Raw genomic sequence first — 21,754 nt, 5'->3', positions numbered from 1 at the left:
GAAATATTCTGTTGTACCAACTGAAAACATTTCTAATCAATTGGGATAAATGTTATTTTGAATAGATTTTAAATGGTGAGACCTCTGAAGGAGAGCTCTGTCAACCCAGAATTGCCATAAGTGCCCTCTCAAGATAGAATATTTTTAGCCCTTAGTCAACAAAAGCTTCCACTTTTATGATTCCCCAGAAGGAGAAATTTATAGCTTGAGACTAATGGACTTCTGTTTGTTTCCAAAAGATCACATCACTTGATTATATTCATTTTTAATTGGGAATGACATAAATTATAATACATTGTTCTAATTTGCAGATCATGCCATATTATGTTATCAATGACTGTAACCCAAGCAGAAAGTGCCCTTGTGCTCTAACTTTTTACTATAAAGGAGAAGAAATATTTAATTGTACTATAGCCTTTTGTAGTCATATGAAGTGAAACCTAAAAGTTGGCTGCCTAGTTCAGATTACTACTAAATCTACCAAGTTCAAGAAGAATGGAATTGCACAATATCTGAGAGTAAATTAACCACATTAGGAAATGTCTGATTCTTTTTTGGCTACTAAGTTTTTTTTTTAATACTTAGTAAGTTATTATTCCAATGTACCATAGAATTATTTTATAAGTATATGTACACACACACACACACACATAGAGACACACTTGTTTCTAATGGGTAGTTACCTCTACAGTGAGAAGAAAAGAAAGAAAAAAAGGGAAAAAGAAGTTTACAGCATAGCTTTATATATGTAGAAGAAATAGCAAGTTGTACATAATAGATTTATAGTTTCATGTACAACTCTCTTTTTAATTATACTGTTATGAAAATATTTGTCTTATTCTGTAAATTAAAAAAAATAATTAAAATATATTGCTTTTTTGCTGCTTACCTGTAAGAGTTAATGTTGCTCCCTTGGAATATTTGATTGCTGGTTTCAGTAATCACAGAACTGATCTTGGAGCAAGGAAGACAGGGATTCATGTCCCATTACTGATGAATGTTGATTATGTGACCCTAGGAAAGGTCTTTAACTTTTGTAAGCAATTCCAGACATTGCAAAGTAGATGGTTACCAGTATTGAAACTAGAAGTTCCTTCATTTGTGTGTTCCACATACCAGGAAAATCATAAGTTAATTCTCTATTTTTTCAGGCAACTATCAACCCTTAAAAATATGGATGTTAGGTAGGATTACCATACAACTTTTTTTGAAGATCCTTTATAGTCCTTTGACTCACAAAAGAGAGATACAAATGGTCAAATTATCAAAATTCAATACTTCATTCAGTCAGTTATCCTAGATTCTAAGCCCAACCCTAGATTCTAAGACAATTTAATTCTGTTACTGAACTTTAAAAATCATCATTTTAAGTAAACGTACATTTACTAGACATCTATTGTATGCCAAGAACTGGGGATACAAAAAGAAGGCACAAACAGTACTTGGCCTTCATTGAATTCCCTTTCTAAAAGAAGAGACAAAATGTAAATAGCTGTCAGTATGTGATATATACAGTATAATGGAAGGTAATTTTAGAGGAAAGACACAAGAGAAAGAATGGAAGGAACTGAGAAAAGACCTCTTGTAAAAGCCTGGATTTAATCTGAGGCTTAAAGGAAGCCAGGAGTTGACAATGTAGAAGAACATTCCAGGAATGAGGGACAACCTCAGTTTATTTTAGTTCAGCAAATAGATCGAGAATTTACTGTAAATGGAACACCTTTGGAAGGGCTAAGGGTTTGCTGTGACATTATTTTAACTATTTTTGAAATTTTAGTTAAGAAGGGGATTTTGAAAACATTTACAAATAGCTATAACACAAAATAATACATAAAATACATGAGAGGAGCAAACAAAACTTTAGTTCAAATCCAAAGGAAAAGTTATTACAAATTATTATCTTCTGTCCATTCTGCTGGGGGAAGTCTTTATATGCTTGGGATAGACACCCCAACCTCAACTCACCAAAGGGTTTGAGACCTCTTGATTACTCTCAGCCTAATTTAGTCCATCTGCCAAAATGGCTACTGTGCATGTCCCAGCTTCTTGCAGCCAAGTTGAAAGGCGAATGAATCAGGTGGACACCAAAGGTAGAAAGCAGTCCTGAAAATGGCTCAACAGGTATCACACCAGATATATTAGTCTTCCCTGAGCACATCCTATATTCATAAAAAGAAAATTGGGGAAACTATTAATGAATTGTGCTCATGTCCAACTCTTTGTGACTCCACTTGGGGTTTTCTTGGCAAAGATACTAGAGTAGTTTGCCATTTCCTTCTCTTGCTCATTTTACAGAAGATGAACTGAGGCAAACATAGTTAAGTATCTTTCCAGGATCACAAAACTAGTAAGTGTCTGATACTGGATTTGAATTCAAGTCTTTCTGACTCCAGGCTCCACACTTTACCATCTAAGCATCTGACGAGAAACACAAAATTCAGTAGACTTCAAAGATGAACAGCATTTCTTGTGAGAGAATTCAGCAGGTAACACATCCAAATAGCAACTCTGAGTAAAACAAAGTTGGTATCCTCAGCAACGAGATCAACCAAATCATTTCTAATGGAGCAGTAATGAACTGAACTAGCTTTACCCAGAAAAAGAACTCTGGGAGATGACTAAAAACCATTACATTGAATTCCCAATCCCTATATTTATGCACACCTGCATCTTTGATTTCCTTCACAAGCTAATTGTACAATAATTCAGAGTCTGATTCTTTTTGTACAGCAAAATAATGTTTTGGTCATGTATACTTATTGTGTATCTAAGTTATATTTTAATATATTTAACATCTACTGGTCATCCTGCCATTTAGGGGAGGGGGTGGGGGGGGGTAAGAGGTGAAAAATTGGAACAAGAGGTTTGGCAATTGTTAATGCTGTAAAGTTACCCATGTATATATCCTGTAAATAAAAGGCTATTAAATTAAAAAAAAAAACAAAAAAAAAAAAAACAAAAAAACAAAGTTGGTAAATGAAGGCCAGTTTATTGAAGTTGAAGTTAGAAATATGTTTTTTCTAGAATGGCTATAGTGAAAGAAAGTATCATGAAGCTGACATAGATTTTGCAATCAAAATTAATTTAGTCAACAAACTGCATGCCTATCAAACATAATGGATGACAAGCTCATGACAATGCCATTGCCATTTGCAGGAAATAAATATTATCATCATCAGTGTATATGCTCCCACCATGACAAAGTATATTGAAGATGAATAAATTTTCAAAGAAAAATTTTATGAAGACCTGGAGACCCTCATCATCAATGGGCCAAAAGATGACAAACTAATAATTCTGATTGATTTTAATGCAAGAGTAGAAATAGGCTACCAGACATCACAGGGAGTGCTTGGGAGGAATACAGTTGTAAATAGCAATGGCAATAGTCACTTACTACTGAAGATTTGTGCATCTGATGAGTTTCTCATCACCGACACTGTATTCTGTTACCTAAATGCAATAAAACTCCATGGAAGTACCCTCACGGTAAACACTGCTATTTAATAGACAATGTAATTGTAAGAAAAAGAGATAGACATGATTTCCTTCACAAGCTAATTGTACAATATTTCAGAGTCTGATTCTTTTTGTACAGCAAAATAACGTTTTGGTCATGTATACTTATTGTGTATCTAATTTATATTTTAATATATTTAAAATCTACTGGTCATCCTGCCATCTAGGGGAGGGGGGAGGGGGGTAAGAGGTGAAAAATTGGAACAAGAGGTTTGGCAATTGTTAATGCTGTAAAGTTACCCATGTATATATCCTGTAAATAAAAGGCTATTAAAAAAAAAAGAAAAAGAGATAGGATGTTAGAATTATGAAGGTATGTGTTCCGAAGCGCTGAACTGATCATAGACTTATCCTCTCCAAGGTAAATATTCACATTCTACCAAAGCAGCAGCCCCAAGGCAAGATGATTACCAGAAGGCTTAATGTCAACAGCTCAGAGTCTTCTCCAAGCTGTACCAGTTTGTTGCTAAGCTGAAGGGAAAATCGAACCAAAACACAATTGGCAACAGCGGAGCAGAAAAGGAATGGTCGGCTTTCAGTAATTTATTGTGTAGCACCACATTTATTCTGTATCAGAACACTTAGAAATGTCAAGATTGATTTGATGAAAATTATTAGGAATTCAGAAGCTAAATGAAAAATGAAAACTCCACAAGATGTATCAGCAGGATAACTCACCAGTCTTTAAGAAGGTGCTTAACTCCATTAAAAGTAAAGTGCAAGTGAAGTTTAGAGAGATGCAGGATTCTTGGATTAGTAAGAAGGGAGATGAAATTCAGTTTTACTCTAATAGTAATAATCCAAAGCACTTTTATGATGCCCTGAAGGCTATTTATAGGCCAAAGACCTATGGTGTATCTTACTTCCTTAGTGTTGATGGAGCCCCATTGATTAGTAATAAGGACATGACACTAGAGAGATGGGCTGAACACGTGTATGGTGTTCTCAACAGACTATCATCAATCAATACTAAAACACTGACCATTTATCTCAGGTTGGAGTGAATTCCTCTTTACTGAACTTCCAACTGAAAAAGAGATTTTCAATGCTTTTTGTGTGGTAAAGTGCTTGGTACTTGATTCTTTTCCAGTTGAGATTTATAAGTCAGAAGGTCCATTGCTCATACAAAAGCAGATGGAAGTTTTCTGGTTTATATGCAAGAGGAGGTCATCCCCTTCATTATCCATCTCTTTAAAGATATGAGGCAATAGACTGTCCTATGAGAATCACAGTGGAATCTCTCAGTCATTCCAAGAAAGTACAGCAGTGATCCTTAATAGACTGGTTCTTCACCTGGAAGATGATCATCTATCTGAGAGTCAATATGGATTTAGAAAAGGATGAGCAATAGGTGATATGGTATTTTTTGCCTGACAAATCTAAGAGAAATTTGAGTAGCAGAACCGGTCTGTATGCAATGTTCATTGATCTGACCAGGGTCTTTTATACTTTCAGTCATGGGGACTTGTAGAAAATTATGGCAAAATCTGGTTGCCTGAACTTCATCAATATTATATAAGTTTTGTGGCAGTGTACTTGCACAGATTATGAAAAATGGAAAGTGATTTTGTGCTTTCTCAATCACCAATGGAGTGAAGCAGGGCTGTTTGCTTGTTCCCATGTTTTTTTACGTTGACATTTTCAGTGATGTTCATAGACACCTTCAACAAGGATGAAAATGGTATCATACTGATGATAAATTATTTAATTTGAAAAAGATGCAAGCTAAGACTAGAGTGGTTGGAGATTGGTGCATGTTTTTTGATTGCAGATGGTTGTACACTCAATGCACTTCTGAGACTGAAATGCCACAAAGTAGGTATAGATTCTCTGCTGCTTATGCTAATTTTAGCTTAATATTTAATCAGCACCACATCATTCACATATGGAATTATTAGTTATAGCAAATGGAGAAATATTGGATGTTGTGGATAAGTTCAGTTACTTTGGCAGTGTACTTTCCAGGGGTGTGTATATAGGTGATGAGGTTGATGTGTGCATTGCCAGAGTTAGTTCAGTTTTAGGGCGGCTCCAAAGGAAAATGTAGGGTAGAAGAATTATTAGACTGCCAATCGTACTGAAGGTCTGCAGAACCATTGTGCTGACCTCATTGCTGTGTGTCTCTGAATCCTGGACAGCATACTGTGACATTCCAGAAAACTGGAACATTTTATGGAGAACTTACACAGGACAGGCACTCACATGAAAGCCAAAAGAAGTGATGGAAGGACACTTTTAAAGTCTCTCTGAAGAACTTTGGTACTGATTGTGAGACATGGGAGACACTGGCACAGAACTGTTCAACATGATATTCCCACATCAAAGACAGCACTGTACTCTGAGCAAAGCAGTATTGCAGTTGCTCAAAAGAAACACAAGTTGCACAAATTTAGAGACATCTCCACTCCAAATGTTCATATTAATTTCTTGTGTCCAAGTTGTGGTAGAGTCTTTTGAACTTGTATTAATCTGAGCATCTACAATTGGTTACACTGCACCATGACTCCAACATAGTAATGTCATTTTGGTACTCTTCAATAATGAAGGACAACAACCAATCAATTAATCATCTGTGGAAGGATCCAAGAAGCCACATAGATCAATTCCGTCACTTTGTATGAAAGTTCAAGAGGAACTTTGAGAGTTCTTGCTGCTTCTCAAATGACTATTGCCTTCTTCATTTGGTTTCCTTGAATATTCACATGATAGCACTTCCTTTAAGAATGATTTAATTAAAAAAGTTCTGGGATACATTTCATGAAAATACTTTGAAAAGAATTGGCAAATAGACCACTGGATCTTGGAGTTAGTATTCTAACTTAGTACCTATATGTATTTGTGGAAAATCATGTTCTCTCCCTGAGGATCAATTTCTCAGTGATAAAATTCAAATGCTAAGATATCATGGAATTATTTTGAGAAAAACACTTTGGTTTATAACTCTTAAATATTCCTATCTTGTAGTATCTGTCATGTCCTGCTGCCTACACTTCCCCACTAGACTAAAAGTTACTTAAGAGCACAAACTTCATATATATATACATATATATATATATATATACATATATATGTATATATATGTGTGTGTATACATATATATGTGTGTGTATACTATATATATTATACACACATGTTATATATATATACATACATACATATGTATGTATATATATATATATATATAAAATGTATAATGTGTATATAATGTATCTTCTGAGTAGTGTGGGTTAAGCACATAGTAGGTACTAAATAAAATAAAAATGTGAATTATTAAAAAGTAGACAGCTAAGAATGTTAGTTGTCAGAGATCTACTTTGTTCATCTGATACATAGACTGATATGTCCCAAGAAACAAGGAAATTTATTATTCTATTTGAAAACTACAAGTATGAAAAATATTTTTTCTTTGGTGTCAAATCCATTCAGTTTTATTCTTCAGATTTCCTTCTGGTAGAAAGAATTGCTGCTGAGAGAGCATCAGATTTTTAGACCTAGGAAGGGGCTTTGAAATCATCTACATCTCATTTTGTGAATAAGGAAATGAAGAGTCAGTCAAGTGAAGTGTCCCAAGGTCACTCAGCTAGTGGCAGATTTAGGACCCAGGTTTCTCAATTCCAATGTTTGTGCTTTTTCTATTCTAGGACATTGCTTTTATTCTATTCATTTTCTGAAAAAGTATTTTTATATTTCTATCTAGCTATTTTCTATTTCTCATCTAAATGTGCATCCTTCTTTTCTGTTACTGTCTTTGATATATTTTAGTGCAACTTAAGAAAGGATAAATTGGAAAAGACAGGCTGAAAGAGTTTGTCCAGAATTGCATTAATGTTCTATACAGGGAGTAAAAGTTGACTGGACATGTCAGCTGTTCATTGCTCATTTTCACCTATACAGGCATTTAACTTTTTGAAATATGAATCTTAAGAGATGAAAGAATTCACAAACAATCTCCAAGAGCTTTCCTGGAATAGTAATAATAGACTCTTCTCAGTTTTGATGTCATTGGGCTCTCTTGTGACAAAGGACACAACTAACTTGATGGTTCATCTGCTCTGCTACTAATGTTATCTTTTGTCATTGTTCCCACAGCAGAAATCTGTAATACCTCCATCACTGACAGGGTTCTTCTCTCAGATGATGAATGGCAGGTGCTGGTGCTGACAGGAAATACAGGGACTCAAGCCAATGTTACTCTTTGGGTGTATGGAGACAAGGCAGTTACTGGACCACTACTTCTTGGCAAGGATAATAAGGAGCAGCTGTTCCTTCCAAGAAAGGAGGATGAATTTCAGGTAGACACTAAAAGCTGGCATTGACATTGATTTATATACCATTTTAAAATATACTTCTGTCATACAGGGCGATAATTTTTTTGTGTTAGTTATTTATATAACATAAACTTATATTTCAGGATTCTCCTGTAAATTACCATATGTCTGTTGAAAATAGTTGAGGAAATACTATTCCTTCTTCGACCAGCACATGCAAGTCACACACACACACACACGCGCGCGCACACACACACACACACACACACACAAATATGCACAGCATTGTCAATTTAGGGGAAAATGTTGGAACAAATCTCTTTTCTTAAAGAAGGTGGTATTAAAGTTGAAATTGAGCCCAGAAATGATCAAATGAGCAAAGCCCAGCTGGACAGTAGTTAGAGCAGGGATTGGTGAAGCCTATGGATCCCTCAAAATAATTTTTGAATGAACAAAATTAAATACTTAAGATTACAATTATGGAAATAGCTACTAAGATCTATTTGCAAAGTTCATAAATGTCTCTGCTTTAGAGAATTTTCTGATGAATTTTATACTTTCATATGAAATATGATTGTCAACCAGAAGTTATTTAGCTATATCTTTCTCCATAGGATTGTGACTTATTGGAAGGAGTTCAAGGTTCATTACAATTTCCCTCATATCTTGGCTTCATGGTGGGCATCACTAACTTGGATCAACATTTGATTGTTGCTGCAGCTTCTGCTATTCCTTTGCTGTTTAGTTGGTCAGTCAGTCAACAAACATTTATTTAGTGCCTACTAAGTGTCAAAACAAACAAAAAAAATCCTGGGGATAAAAAGAAAGGCAAAAGACAGTCTCTGATCTCATGTGGTTGGCTATATTCCTTTTAATTTACTGTCAGTTCTTTGTTATTTGGGGTATTTTGGTACACTGATAAGAAATAAATTTCCCCTTAAAATTGTTTTTTTTTTTTTCCATTCAATCCAGCATACATTTATATTGTATCTGACACATCATAACAGACAGCATTCAAAAATGTTCTTATCTTGGAATCTCAGGACCCTTGTTCCAATGTGAGCTTTGTTATTTTCTATTTGTATGATTTTGACCAAATCATTCATCTCCCAAGTTCCCTTCTAGTTCAAAATAGATAATACTCAATGTTCCTATGCTCCTTTTAGCTCTAGAATAATAATCTCATAATCCTTCACCCTGAACTCAGTGAGTTACATGTTTAAAACACTGTGATAAGTACTGGAACAGATAAAAAGTTTAGATGAGACCTAGTTTCTGCTCTCATTGAGTTTATAGTCTTTTAGGGAAAAATGAACAACTGTAATACAAACAAACTCTTCTCCACACCATGATAAATACAACAGGGAAAGGTAAAATAAAGATTTCTCTGGTTCTTAAAGGCCTTCCCAGAGCATTCTAAAATTGGAAAGAAAATAATTTAGATTCAAAAGAATCTGCCAGAGGCAAATGAATTTTTGATTCACAATATCTGGCAGTAACTAGTGAGAAGGAGATGTACCTTTAGAACTGTCCATAATACATTTTCTATTGCTCAGTCATTTCATTCTTGTCTCTATTCACTCTTTATGACCCCATTTGAGGTTTTCTCAGCAAAGATACTGAAGTTATCTATTATTTCCTTCTCCAACTCATTTTTGCAGATAAAAACTGAGGCAAATAAGGTTAAATGACTTGCCCAGGATCACACAGCTAGTACATGATTGAGGTCAGAGTTGAATACAACATAGATGATTCTTGCTGATTCTAGGCTCAGTACTATATCTGCCATGCCATTTAGCTGGCCTTATGCTATCTTTTGGGCAAATAATTTTAGCCTAAATCTCAAAGAAGAGAGTCTCTGAATCTCAACAATAGCTGTTTGGAGTTGTAAAGGAGTTGTTTGTCATAGTACTATCAGTTTCTTGGGGGCAGTTATGTCACATTTGCCTTTCCTTAAATGTCCAGTACTTAGCAGAATGTCTTGTGCATAGTGATTATGCAATAAATTTGTGCATAGTGATTATGCAATAAATTTGGCTAATTGCCTAAGAGCCAATGTATCTAGAAAATAAAACTACATTTGCTTTCTAACATGAATTTCTCTAGTGACTTTTGATATAACTTGGGATGGCTCTCTATCCTTTTACTTTATTATCAAGAGAAGAACAATCCTAGTATATCTTGTATTTTAAAGAAGTAATCTGAAGATATTAATACTTTATGAGTATCTACTTCATAAAGCACCAAAACCTGGAGGATCAAAATATCTTTGAAGGCTTAGATGGATAGAGAGTGAATAATAGCTGTATTACTTCCACTGAGCAAGAGCAGAAATCAAAGTGAATGTATTTTATAGCTATTTTGTTGCTCTTTGAGTTTTGCACACATATCCCCTGGCCTGCAATTCTGGGAAATTCAAAAGGAAGAGAGCCTTAGGTATTTGAGCCAAGGCTTACTTCAAATCAGCAAAGATTTATTGAATATGTTGATGGCACTGTGTTTGGTGGAGGGCATACACAGACAAAAAAGAAACAGTCCATGTCATCAGAGAGCTTCTATTCCAGTGGAATCTAGACTCACTTTCTTTTTATTCCTCTGTAGCCTATGGGATGAATTACAGCAAAGATTTATTTTGGCTCCTGCCCTTCTTTTAGGAAACACTTTCCTGAGTTTTTCTTTGATGAAATCTCCTCTCTAGACTGTCTTCCCTCCCATTCTCTCAAGAGCCTTTATTTTTCTTACCACATCTCAGTCTTCCAAAAAGGATGATTCCTAAAGAGAATTGTGGTATGCAGAGAACTCAGTACAATTCTCCTAAATCTTATTCTTTATATGACTATTTCTGGCATATTTTAGTTGAATCACATAATATTTCTGCCTTGCATTCTCTATCTGTGAGGCTCCAGTGATAGCCTCTTATGGAGGGGTTAATCCTCAAATGCTGATACCAGCTTTAGAGTCCTTTAACTGCCGAGAACTACAAAATGTTTTTAACAGGAAAAAGCATGCAGCAACTTCTTCATGGGTATAATTTTTTCCCCACTTTTAATTTCATTCAGGTTCAAATAAAGAACATTGGCAAAATATACAAGATCAGAATAGGACATGATGGAACTAGTCAACAGCCTGAATGGAGTTTACAAATGGTAACAAATTTTTTTTTTCTGGTTGGTATTTGTCTGAACTTACAGTACTTAATCTTGTGGAATAGATTAATTCTCTAATTGTGGCAAAGAATTTTAGATATTAATATATAAAAATTATTGCAGAGAATATTGTTCTTTTATTGTGTTTTAAAGAAACACATGTGACAATCATATCTTCTAAATCAATACAGAGGAAATAATGAAAATATTTATTTAACTGGTATGCTTCTATTATTGCCTGATTAGCAAATAAAGTGCAGTTTTAGAGCAAGATTATTAGTGGTTTTTAGACAGAAAGAATTGTAAAAAAAAAAATTAGGAACTGTACATATCCTTATTTCATGGAAGAAATATGTCCTGCTCACCTTCCATGATATTACTCTTTCAGAGATTTATATTCTGGACAAGTTGTTTTTCTCCCCCAATATATAGACATATACCTCAACTCAAGTACACTCTACCATTTTGATAAATTATGCCCAACTTGCTAAGACAGTTTGTATTGCTGACTGTTGCCACAGAAATTCAACTATGAATGAAAATGTAAACATATATAGCTTTGGGAATCACATACTAGATAATTTTCATTTCTTAATAGTGTCTGTTCCTCTGAAGGAGTAATAATAAGGTAAGAATAAGAAACCAGCATTTTTTATTACACATTTGACATACATTTCAGTCTCAATTATTTAACATTTGATCATCCAGTTTATATATTATTCAGACCTTTTGCTTTCTCTCTAAAACTCAATTCAACTTTACTGCTTGTTAGCAAACCCACTGGAGAATAGGTACAGGCAAATAGGAAAGAAATCCAAATGAACAATTTTGCTTCTTGCTTCTAAAGGAAATATTCCTTAGAACAACCTAAACAAACTGCAATGTTGATTTGCAATGTATTGTACATTAATAGAATGTAACATATCAATTAAGCATTGTACATGTGAATAGGTATATTGAATGACATGAGAGCTGTAGGAAAACAAAAAAATAATATATTTAGAGGACTATAGGAGGCTTCCTGGAAGGTTGGTTGGATTTCCCCAATCAGAGTCTGTCAACAAGTACTTATTTAACACTTACTATATTGCAGACATCGTGCTGTGTCTAGGGTACAAAACAAAAACAAATTCTTTGCCCTCAAGGAATTTTTTTTTTATTATAATTCCTTTGAAGTTGGGGAGTTGGGAAATTAGAAAAGTATCTGAGCAGTAGTGACACAGGAGAAGAGAGCATGGGGATAAGTTGTGATATTCATCAGTAGACAGAGTAGCCACAATCTTGAGATAATTGAGTCATAGAAGTAACAGGAATTTACTTAGGATTTGTTGTTTTTATTAATTATACATGATCTAAGGAACTGTTCTATTTGAATTTGTTAGGTTTAGAAAGTGTCCATTAAATTCAACTGTTAAAAAGAAAAATATTAAAGGAATTAACTTGGCTTTGAAACTAGAAGTGTTAAGATGCTTTAAGATGTGTGAAATACTTGGACAAATTGTTAATCTTTAGGAATTGTTACTTTTATGATACAAAGAATGTGTAAGATTGACGATTGAACTGCCACACTTTGCTGAACTATACTGTTCCATATTTTAATTTTCTCTTTTATTTTTCAAAATAGTGAAGTATAGTATTCTTGTTAACTCTTAAAAGTATGTTAAAATTGGGATATTGCTCTATCAAAAGATATTTTCCCTTTAAAATATTTTCTTCATCTTGTTCTGTGCCTTCAAGTAGCCTTTTTTTTAGTATATCTATATAAACATATATATACTTATTTTTGACATATATCAGACCAAATTGAGGCCCTTATTCATAGATTCCAAGATCCATAAAGCATTGTCTTTCTTCTTTTACTGGAATATTAATAGGCAGGAAGAAGTCAGTAAAAGAGAAGTCAAACTGAAAGAAGCAATTAGGTAAATTAAAATCTGGCCATAAAGCCTCATCCAATAAAGAAGTTTGTCTTCATCATACATTAAGCACACCAGAATCAGTTATAGAATTTCTGCACATGCTCCCAACTCTCTCCAAGGATTTTCATTACACAATGTTAAGGCTCCCTTGGAAACAGACTCCCCTGCCTATTTTGTAAGGGGAATTGTATAAGTAAGTGGCACTCTGTTATAATCACAGGACTGGGCTCAGTGGCTAGTCTTCTGTTATATTTATATATATATGTATGTAATGTGTGTGTATGTGTATATGTATGTGTAATATGTGTATTCTTGATTTACAAGAAAAACCACCAAGCCAGAGTTCTGAACTAATATACTTTATTAAAAAAATCTACGATTCCCTCTAATAAAGCGGTCCCAAGACGTTTCTTACAATCTGAGATACTTCCTTTTTCAGGGCCTATTTTTATAAAATTTACTACCAGATTCGATACTTCAACACTCCACTGGGGTTACACAAAATACAGAATCTTATTGGTTGATAGATCTTGCTTTGAGAGCCAAAAATGATGTTTCGGCTAGAAAATGGTATATCATTGAGAGTTAAAGTGCAAGAACTCCCAGTTTGGAGTTCTCTTGGCAAAGATACTGGATTGGTTTGTCATTTCTTTCTCTGGGTCATTTTACAGAGGAGGAAACTGAGGCAAACAGGGTTAAATGATTTTTCCAGCATCAGTCAGCTTGTGAGTGTCTGTAGTCAGATTTGAACTCGGGAAGATGAGTCTTCCTGATTCCAGGCCTAGCAGCACTCTATTATACTATCTCATTGCCCCTAGAATGTGTCTAGAAATAGAACCACTGCTCTCTACTCCCATTTTCCTAACAAGCTAAAATAAACATGACATCACATTAAGGCAAAGGAACATTTAATTAAAATAGAATGCAAGTTAATTAACAATATATTAAACCAAACAGTGGATATTCTTTCATCTGTTTCCACAGATCACCTCCTTCTATGTTTCTTGTTCCCAGAAGCTATAAACCCTCTTTCTTCTGTCCCCCATTCTGGTTCATTGATACAGCAGGCCAAATGTCAGGCTACCATTTACAACAGTAGCATTGAAGGTACTTAATTTATTGATGTGAGAACCAGACTGTCAATGAAACCTCTCAATGAAATCTTATGGGCTCTCATTTTCATCATTTAAATAGTATCATGTAAACCCATAACCAAAGAATGCATTTTCTCACAAATTGAAGGCTTGAGTACTAGGTTTAGGTACTGTTCTTGTACCAATGAGTTTCTCCAGTATTTGTTCTTCCCATCTCTCCCTGGCTATCTCACAATTCTGCCTGGAATTTTTTTTAAATAGCACAACCTCTGCTCACTTATCTTCTTGTGAATTTTCCTTCAATATTTCTAAACTTCTTACATCAGAAGCATTTATCACCCAACCATCCATTGACATCTTGCCCTATTAAAGTGGACAAGTTATTTTTAAAATATCATAATCACTCATAAGATAATAAGGAGGCAAATGATGAGTATGAATAGATTGCAATACATATCAAATAAAAAGTATGAAGAACTAGAGTGCAGAATGCCATTAGAAAAGAAAGTATGATAAAAAAAAACCATACTGTACACTTATTAAGAACAAAAGTAACCAACAGACAGGCTTTTTCTGCTGTCTATATCATTGTTATCTTAAGAAACTGCATAAAAACTCCAAACTTATTATGTGGAACCCTTTGGCCAAATTTCAGGGAAGGCATGGACCAGATTCTACAAGATATTCAGGCATGAATGGATTGCGATCTGCATTGCTGGAGGAAATATCCACATTAACAAGATCACAAATCCATCTTGTTATCTGAATTAAAACAAAGGAACAAACAGAATTGGCTGGATCAAGGGTTGTTATACTCTTTCTTAGCTATCTATATTGGTGAAAAATCTACCTTTTTGGTTTAGTTGAGTTCAAATTTAGTCTCATCACTTAACATCTTCCTTAGTCCCAGTTACTAACAACCAATTGTGGTCATTATTTAGTTATTTTCCAGTTATAATTGATTTTTCATTATCCTATTTGGGATTTTCTTGGCAAAGATACAAGAATGGTTTGTCATTTCCTTTTCTAGCTCATTTTATAGATGAGGAATCAAGGCAAATAGAGTTAAATGGCTTGCCCAGGATCACATAGCTAGTAGGTAATCTGAGGCTGGATTTCAACTATTCCTGAGAGTTTCCTTCAACTCAGGAAGATGAGTCTTCCTGAATCCTGGCCTGGAAATCTATCCATTATGTCCCCTAGCTGCCCCATCTTATCTATAAAATGTGGGTAATAATATTGCCTATCTCCCAGAATTGTTTTGAGAATAAAGAGATAATATTGATGAAGTGCTTTTCAATGCTAGCTATTATTATTACTAGCCCACATAATTCTACCTGAAGGCATTATATATTACTTAGAAGCTGTTTTTCAAGTTTCTGGTGTTATGTCTTGGAGTAAACAATCAGCTTCTATCCCACTAGCCTTAGAAATTCTTAAAGTGTATCAGTGATAAAAAAAAGAAAGAACTATAGCATGATCCTTATCTTCAAGAAGTCTGTCATATATGAGAGACAATGGAGTGAAGAGGAAAGAACATTATGTTTAAATCCTAGTTCTGGACTTGACAGGCTTTATGGCTCCAGTCAAGTCACAATTTCTGAGCTCTGTTTGCTCTTCTATAAGATGGGATAATATTGTGCTTCCATCTGTAAGGATCCTTGTACTGTGTACCTCACAGAGTTATTAGAGGAATGCTTTATAAATATGTATGAGTTATATAGATGTAGATTATTTTTGCTCTTATATGCATGTAAGCTTATTATTAGCATGTTAGAGGGAGATTAAGTAACACATAGACAAACACAAGGGATCAAAACTAAAAAAAGTTAAATGCTAACTTTGTGTGCTAGGAGTTGTAGAAATATACACTGGAGTAGTCAAGGAAGGTTCATTAGGCTGGCCCTGAATTGGCATTTTAAGGTCAGGAAGCAGATAAGAACAACAGGCTGTTGTAGAGTTAGTTGCCTATTATATATCTATATCTATATCTATATGAGAGAAGCTCCATAGGATAATGAAACTTTGAAGTGAGGCCTGATATACATGGTTGTTCAAATGTTGACTCTAAGACTAGTTCATACAAGCAAAGAACTTAACTCTTAGTGCTCCATGACACATTTTGGATCAGTTGCTGATCACCATTAGTATAAGGGAATTTTCTCAATAAAATCTCCCCTAAATGAATACAATCTCAGGTTTGGATCTCTCTCCCACTCCTAAATGATACATGGTTAAGAACATAGAGCATTTGGAAATTGGACATGTGAATATGAGAAAGAGCTGTGATTTAATTAGCATTAGGAGAGTGCAAAGACACAGCTTTGGGGAAGTTTACTACCTGTGTTATTGCACGCCTATATTCCTATAAAATTAGGACTTGGATTAGATGGCTTTTGTGAGGTCCCTTTCAGACTCATGATCTTATGATCCTGGAACTATTAGGTGGCACAGTGATGCAGAGATAGAATGCTGACCATGGAGACCTGAATTTAAATCTAATCTTGGACACTTACTAAGCACTAATATGACCCTATTACTTAACCTCTGTTTGCCTCAGTTTCATCAACTGTAAAAGGGGACAACAGTAGAGTTGTGAATATTTGCAAAACAGCACAGTGCCTAGCACATAGTAGTAGATGCTTAATAAATATTTATTCAATCATAGATCTATCCTGATCTCAGAATTCCCTCCTATGACAGCAACCCATATTTGACTTTAGTGAGTTCTTGAGAGTTGTTTGAAGCACATGGCAGCTAATCGGGCTTGTCCAGGGAATTCTTAGCCAGAATATTTATTTGTCCTAATTAGATGCTAAATTAGTCTTTTGCAGTTTATACTAACTTGTTTAAGACCTATATGACTCTTAGTTAACCAGATACTGTCAAGTGTGTCTTGTTTTACACTTGCTGTGTTGTATTCACTCCAAATTTGCTACATAATTTCAACCTTGCCCTCACTGTAGAAGCAAACCTCTCCTGTTTTATTAACTGGTTCACCATCCCCATTTCCTGCAGCAGCTATTCCAAATAATTTTTTCTCTCTCCTCAAGCATCCCTCTCCCCCATTTTACAGCTGAGGACTTCCACTCTTACTCTTTTGATTCTCAGCTTTTTTAGCTGTTGTTATTTAGTCATTTCAATTGTGCCCAACTTTTTGTGAGGCGAATTAGAGTATTCTTGGCAAAGATACTAGAATTGTTTGCTAGAGTAGTAGAAATACTAGAATATTTAGTTTTCTGGTTCATTTTACAGATGAGGAAACTGAGGTAAACAGGTTTAAGTGATTTGCCTGGGGTCAGACATCTAGAAAGTTATCAGATACCAGAAGATTTGAACGCAGGAAGATGAGTTTTCCTGACTTTAGACCCAGCACACTGTACCACCTTGCTGCCTTTTTTAGCTGAACTCAAGAGATACTTTTACTACTTATTTCAGAAGATGTTTGTGAAGAAGATACATTGAAAATGACAAAATACTATATCAATTATTAGGCCAATAACTTTTATAATAAAACATCTAACAAACTGATCTGGACAAAATGATACTTAAAAGGTGATTGGGATGGGATGTAAATGTAACAATTGAAAGATAACATTTTAACCTCACAGACTTCATCCTTGAAATGGACTAGGCTACATATGTAGAAGAAAATTCAACCACATGCACAAATCAAATTCTACTTTCAGGTTATTGTTAAATCTGGGGCATTTTAGAAGGAATTTTTCTATTACTTTCTTCTTTCTGAGAAAGTTTTTTCTCAGGTAGTTTTATTTCTTCTTTACCTGTATTAATACTCTTCCCTCCATTCCCCTTTTATAATTGTTATTCCTTGCTTTTTTAAAATATCTCAAATAATAATGGGGGAAGGAGGCATCTTTGGTTTACTCCTATATTTATCAGGAAAGTTTCTTGGGTATAGCTATTTTATATAATGTGTTATTTTAATTTTACATAGATTTTTTTTAAAAAATCATATCTAAAAAGATCCCTCTATGACTGTACGTGTAGGATTTTTTTCAACATAGATCAATATTGTACCCTGTTAAAGGCTTAGTTTTAGTTTTAGTTTTGCTTCTGTGAAGATTATCATATAGTTTTGAATAACTCCTTTCAGAAGCAGGGGAAAGAGAGAGAGGGAAGAAAGAGGGAGAGGTAGAGAAAAAAGGAGAGGAAGAGAGAGAGAGAGAGAGAGAGAGAAGACAGATGAGACAGATAGAGGAAGGGAGGGAGGGAGAGAGAGAGAGAGAGAGAGAGAGAGAGAGAGAGAGAGAGAGAGAGAGAGAGAGGAAGATGATATTTTATAAAGGATATTAATTAGATTTATCCCCTCATTTTAGGATTGGAGCACAGATAGACTAATTATTTAAATCTCCAGATAGTGTCACAATAGGTTATTTGCTCATAGTTAGTATTGAAGGTGGGAACTAAACCCAATTCCTCCTGAGCCCAAATTTAGCAATAATCCATTTATTCAACAAATATTTACAAGGCAATATATTCAGTGCCTTGTGTTAGAGACACTGAGGAATATGAGAGTGTAGAGAAAGAAGGAATGATATAGTATACAGGTACTGGATGTATCAGGTTGACTTGGGTTCAAATTGTACTTTAGAAACTTAATTGTTATTTAAAACTAAAAGGCTCATTTAACTTTTCTGGGTCTCAGTTTCCTCATGTGAACTTGATGGTTTATACCCCTAAATCTATGTTTCATAAGACATGATTCTCAATACAGTCTCATAAAGAATATCCACAAATTGTATTAATTGGAATATGATAAATTTATAAGAGGAATACAAAGTACTATGAGGTCAGATAAAGAAAAATGACTATGTCTAGTGGGGGAAATCAAAAATAGCTTGGGTAAGGAAAAATATTTAATCTGGGCTTGGAAGAATCTATAGGATGTTAAAAAAAAAAGCCATGGGTTATTTCAGGCCTATATTCATTCCTACAATATAGGAAAAGATGAGGAGATGGGAAAGCATAAAGTCTCTTTGAAAGGTGACAGATTTAGATGGAGATTGGCATATGAAGAAGTTAATCAAGCCATAGTAGGAAGCAATTTGGCGTCAGATTAGGGGGAGAGGTAAGAGTCTTGGAATGTCATGCTAAGGAGTTTAATCTTTCTTTAGGAATCAATAGGAAATCTGAGGCTATAATACCCAGGAAACACCCATGTTTCCCAAGAGACAAGAATAGTTTTTTATGTTAATATTTTCTTGCATAACAGCTAATATTTGCTATTGTAAATCAGCGGGGGAGCTCTGCAAATGAACTTCAAAGCTTTTGAGGCTATTTCTAAAAGTACATTTAGTTCTTTTAGGAATTAAAACAATGATGAGATTTTATGTAATAAAAAAAAAAAAATCCTGCTTTTCTTTTAAGTTTCTGGATGTTCAATAGATTTAAGGTTTATTTTAATGGAAAAAAGTCTTTTCAAAGATATCACTTTTTTCTATCTCATTTATTTATCTTTCCAATAGAAATTGTGGTTTAAAAAGTTGGAAATATCAGATTAGGTGTTTTCCCCCCTCTCTTCCTTCCTATTAAATCTTTTTACCATAAAGTCTTGGAAATAAATTGGCTAAAGTGAGTACTTTATATTTTCTTAGTGCCATCATTTACATGGAGAATATTAAAAGAAAAACCTATCTGAATAAACAAAAGAAAAGCATGTTTTTAAAGAAGAAATTATCTTTTCCCTTCATTACTTTATAGAAACGCTAAAAAGGACCCTAAATAAAATCAATTATTAGTATTTAATTTTAGATTCTCTTTGTCTCTTTCTGTCTTTTCTCTCTGCTTGTCTGGCTATGCTTGCCTGTCTTCCCTTCTAATTTTCTCATCTATTTTTCTTTTCCAAGTAGCACTCTCACTGGGGATCCAAATGGCCAATTCCAGTTTGGCAATGCTTTTTCCCTCCTTCCCTCCCTCCCTCCCTCCTCCTCTCCCTCCTTTCCTCCTTTTTTCCTTCTCTCCCTCCCTTCCTCTTCTCCCTCTCTTCCTTTTCTCCCTCTCTCCCTCCCTCTCTCCCTCCCTCTTTCCTTCTCTCCCTCCCTCCCTCCCTCCCTGCCTTCCTTCCTTCCTTCCTCCCTCCCTCCCTCCCTCCCTTCCTTCCTTCCTTCCTTCCTTCCTTCCTTCCTTCCTCCCTCCCTCCCTCCCTCCCTCCCTCCCTTCCTTCCTTCCTTCCTTCCTTCCTTCCTTCCTTCCTTCCTTCCTTCCTTCCTTCTTTCCTTCCTTCCTTCTTTCCTTCCTTCTTCCTCCCTCTTTTGTGTTTCTGTCCACATAGGAAACCATACTCTTATCTCTGAATGCTCTACCCAAAGGAATATTAATTTTGATAGCTGAAACTTCACAAGATATGTTAGGTTTTATGGGCTAGATAATTTTTTTTCTCTCTTCCCTATTTATTATTCTATCATTTTTTGCCCCATGTAGTTTCATTTGTCATTTCTTGAAATATTACACTGGAAAACCAGGCTTTGATAAAGTCCATTGAGATTCAAATGGAGCTACTTGACTGCACCTGAGATCTAAGTCATTTTGGCTTAGACCCAAGTCACTACTGGCCAACAATAGGTCTTAGTCTAAGACTCATTGGTTCATCATTTGGCTTTTGATGGCTCTGAGTATAAAAGGCAGTTGCTTTTGTTCTGACCAAAAATCTTGAGGCTCTTCCCTTCCCAGATTGATTTTTTTTTTTTTTTAGGTTTTTTTAAACCTAGCTTCAATCACTTAATGGGTGTTGCTTCAGACAAACTGAGCCTTGGGAAAGAGCCAATGTCTCCCACTTCTTCCAGGGCTATCTCCAGTCATGTTAATCTATTTTTTGCCACTGGACCCAGATGGCTTTGGAGGAGACAGTGAAGGTAGTGACTTTGCACACCTCATTTAAACCCAGTTCTTGATGTGATTGATCCTTTTTAGAGAATGAAGTACAAAAAACAATTTATCTTCTTCATGGATGACTGCTTTGTGCTATTCTACATGCTATCCCTTTCAGTTTCACAGAAGGTTACCTTCATGATTATCCCCTCTTTCTTTCTAATCTTTATTCTCTTTCTATCTGTTGGTTTCTTCCCTGTTATTGCTAAACATGCCCAAGTTTTCCCAGCTTGAAACATGTTACTGTCTCCTCATTCACAGCCAAATTCCCAGAAAAAGCTATTTATATCACTTGCCTTCATTTCTATTCTTTTATCACTTTTCAACATTTTGTCATTTATTTTCTTACTATAGCACTAAGAATTACTCATCCAAAGTCACCAGTTTTTTTTTTTTTTGTTTGTTTGTTTTTTAGCCAAGGAAATGCGATTAAGTGACTTGCCCAGGGTCACACAGCTAGAAAGTATTAAATGTCTGAGATCAAATTTGAATTCAGGTCCTTCTGACTTCAGGGCTGGGCTCTATCCACTGGGCCCCCTAGCTGCCCTGACCGGTGTTTGCTTAAAAGTCCTATCTGATCTTTTTATCCTTCTCAACCTCTCTGTGAATTTGATAGTTTCCTATCTTTTCATTTTGGAATTTCTCTTTAAATTTTCATCATTTTACATTTTTTTCTCTTTACTTGTCTGACCACTACTCATTTTCCTTGGTTGGTTTAGGAATATCATGCCCCTTTACTTGTAAAAGTAGCCCTAAGTCTCGGATCCTTTCTCCTCTCTTTTGATTCTTACAATTAGTGACCTCAGTTCCATGGGTCTGAATTATCTTTATGCAGAGCATTCCCAAACTTTTATATTGGGCTCTAGTCTTTTCCTTGAGATCCAGTAGTGCATTTCTGATAGCTAATTGTATATGTT

At 34.9% G+C, this 21,754-nt stretch overlaps 1 protein-coding gene across 1 annotated transcript in view; it reads left to right on the top strand.

The window, feature by feature from the left end:
- Positions 1 to 21,754, top strand: part of RP1 (RP1 axonemal microtubule associated) — a 582,455-nt gene that overhangs the window by 127,967 nt on the left and 432,734 nt on the right. The window contains exons 18-19 of the mRNA XM_031946393.1: positions 7,609 to 7,811; positions 10,847 to 10,933. Coding sequence (XP_031802253.1) covers positions 7,609 to 7,811; positions 10,847 to 10,933 — 290 coding nt within the window. The remainder of the gene's footprint in view (positions 1 to 7,608; positions 7,812 to 10,846; positions 10,934 to 21,754) is intronic.

The sequence above is a fragment of the Sarcophilus harrisii genome, chromosome 1 (assembly GCF_902635505.1).
Source record: "Sarcophilus harrisii chromosome 1, mSarHar1.11, whole genome shotgun sequence".
In the NCBI taxonomy this organism is placed as follows: domain Eukaryota; kingdom Metazoa; phylum Chordata; class Mammalia; order Dasyuromorphia; family Dasyuridae; genus Sarcophilus; species Sarcophilus harrisii.
Note: the sequence above shows the minus strand (reverse complement) of the source record. Positions and strands in the feature narration are given on the sequence as shown.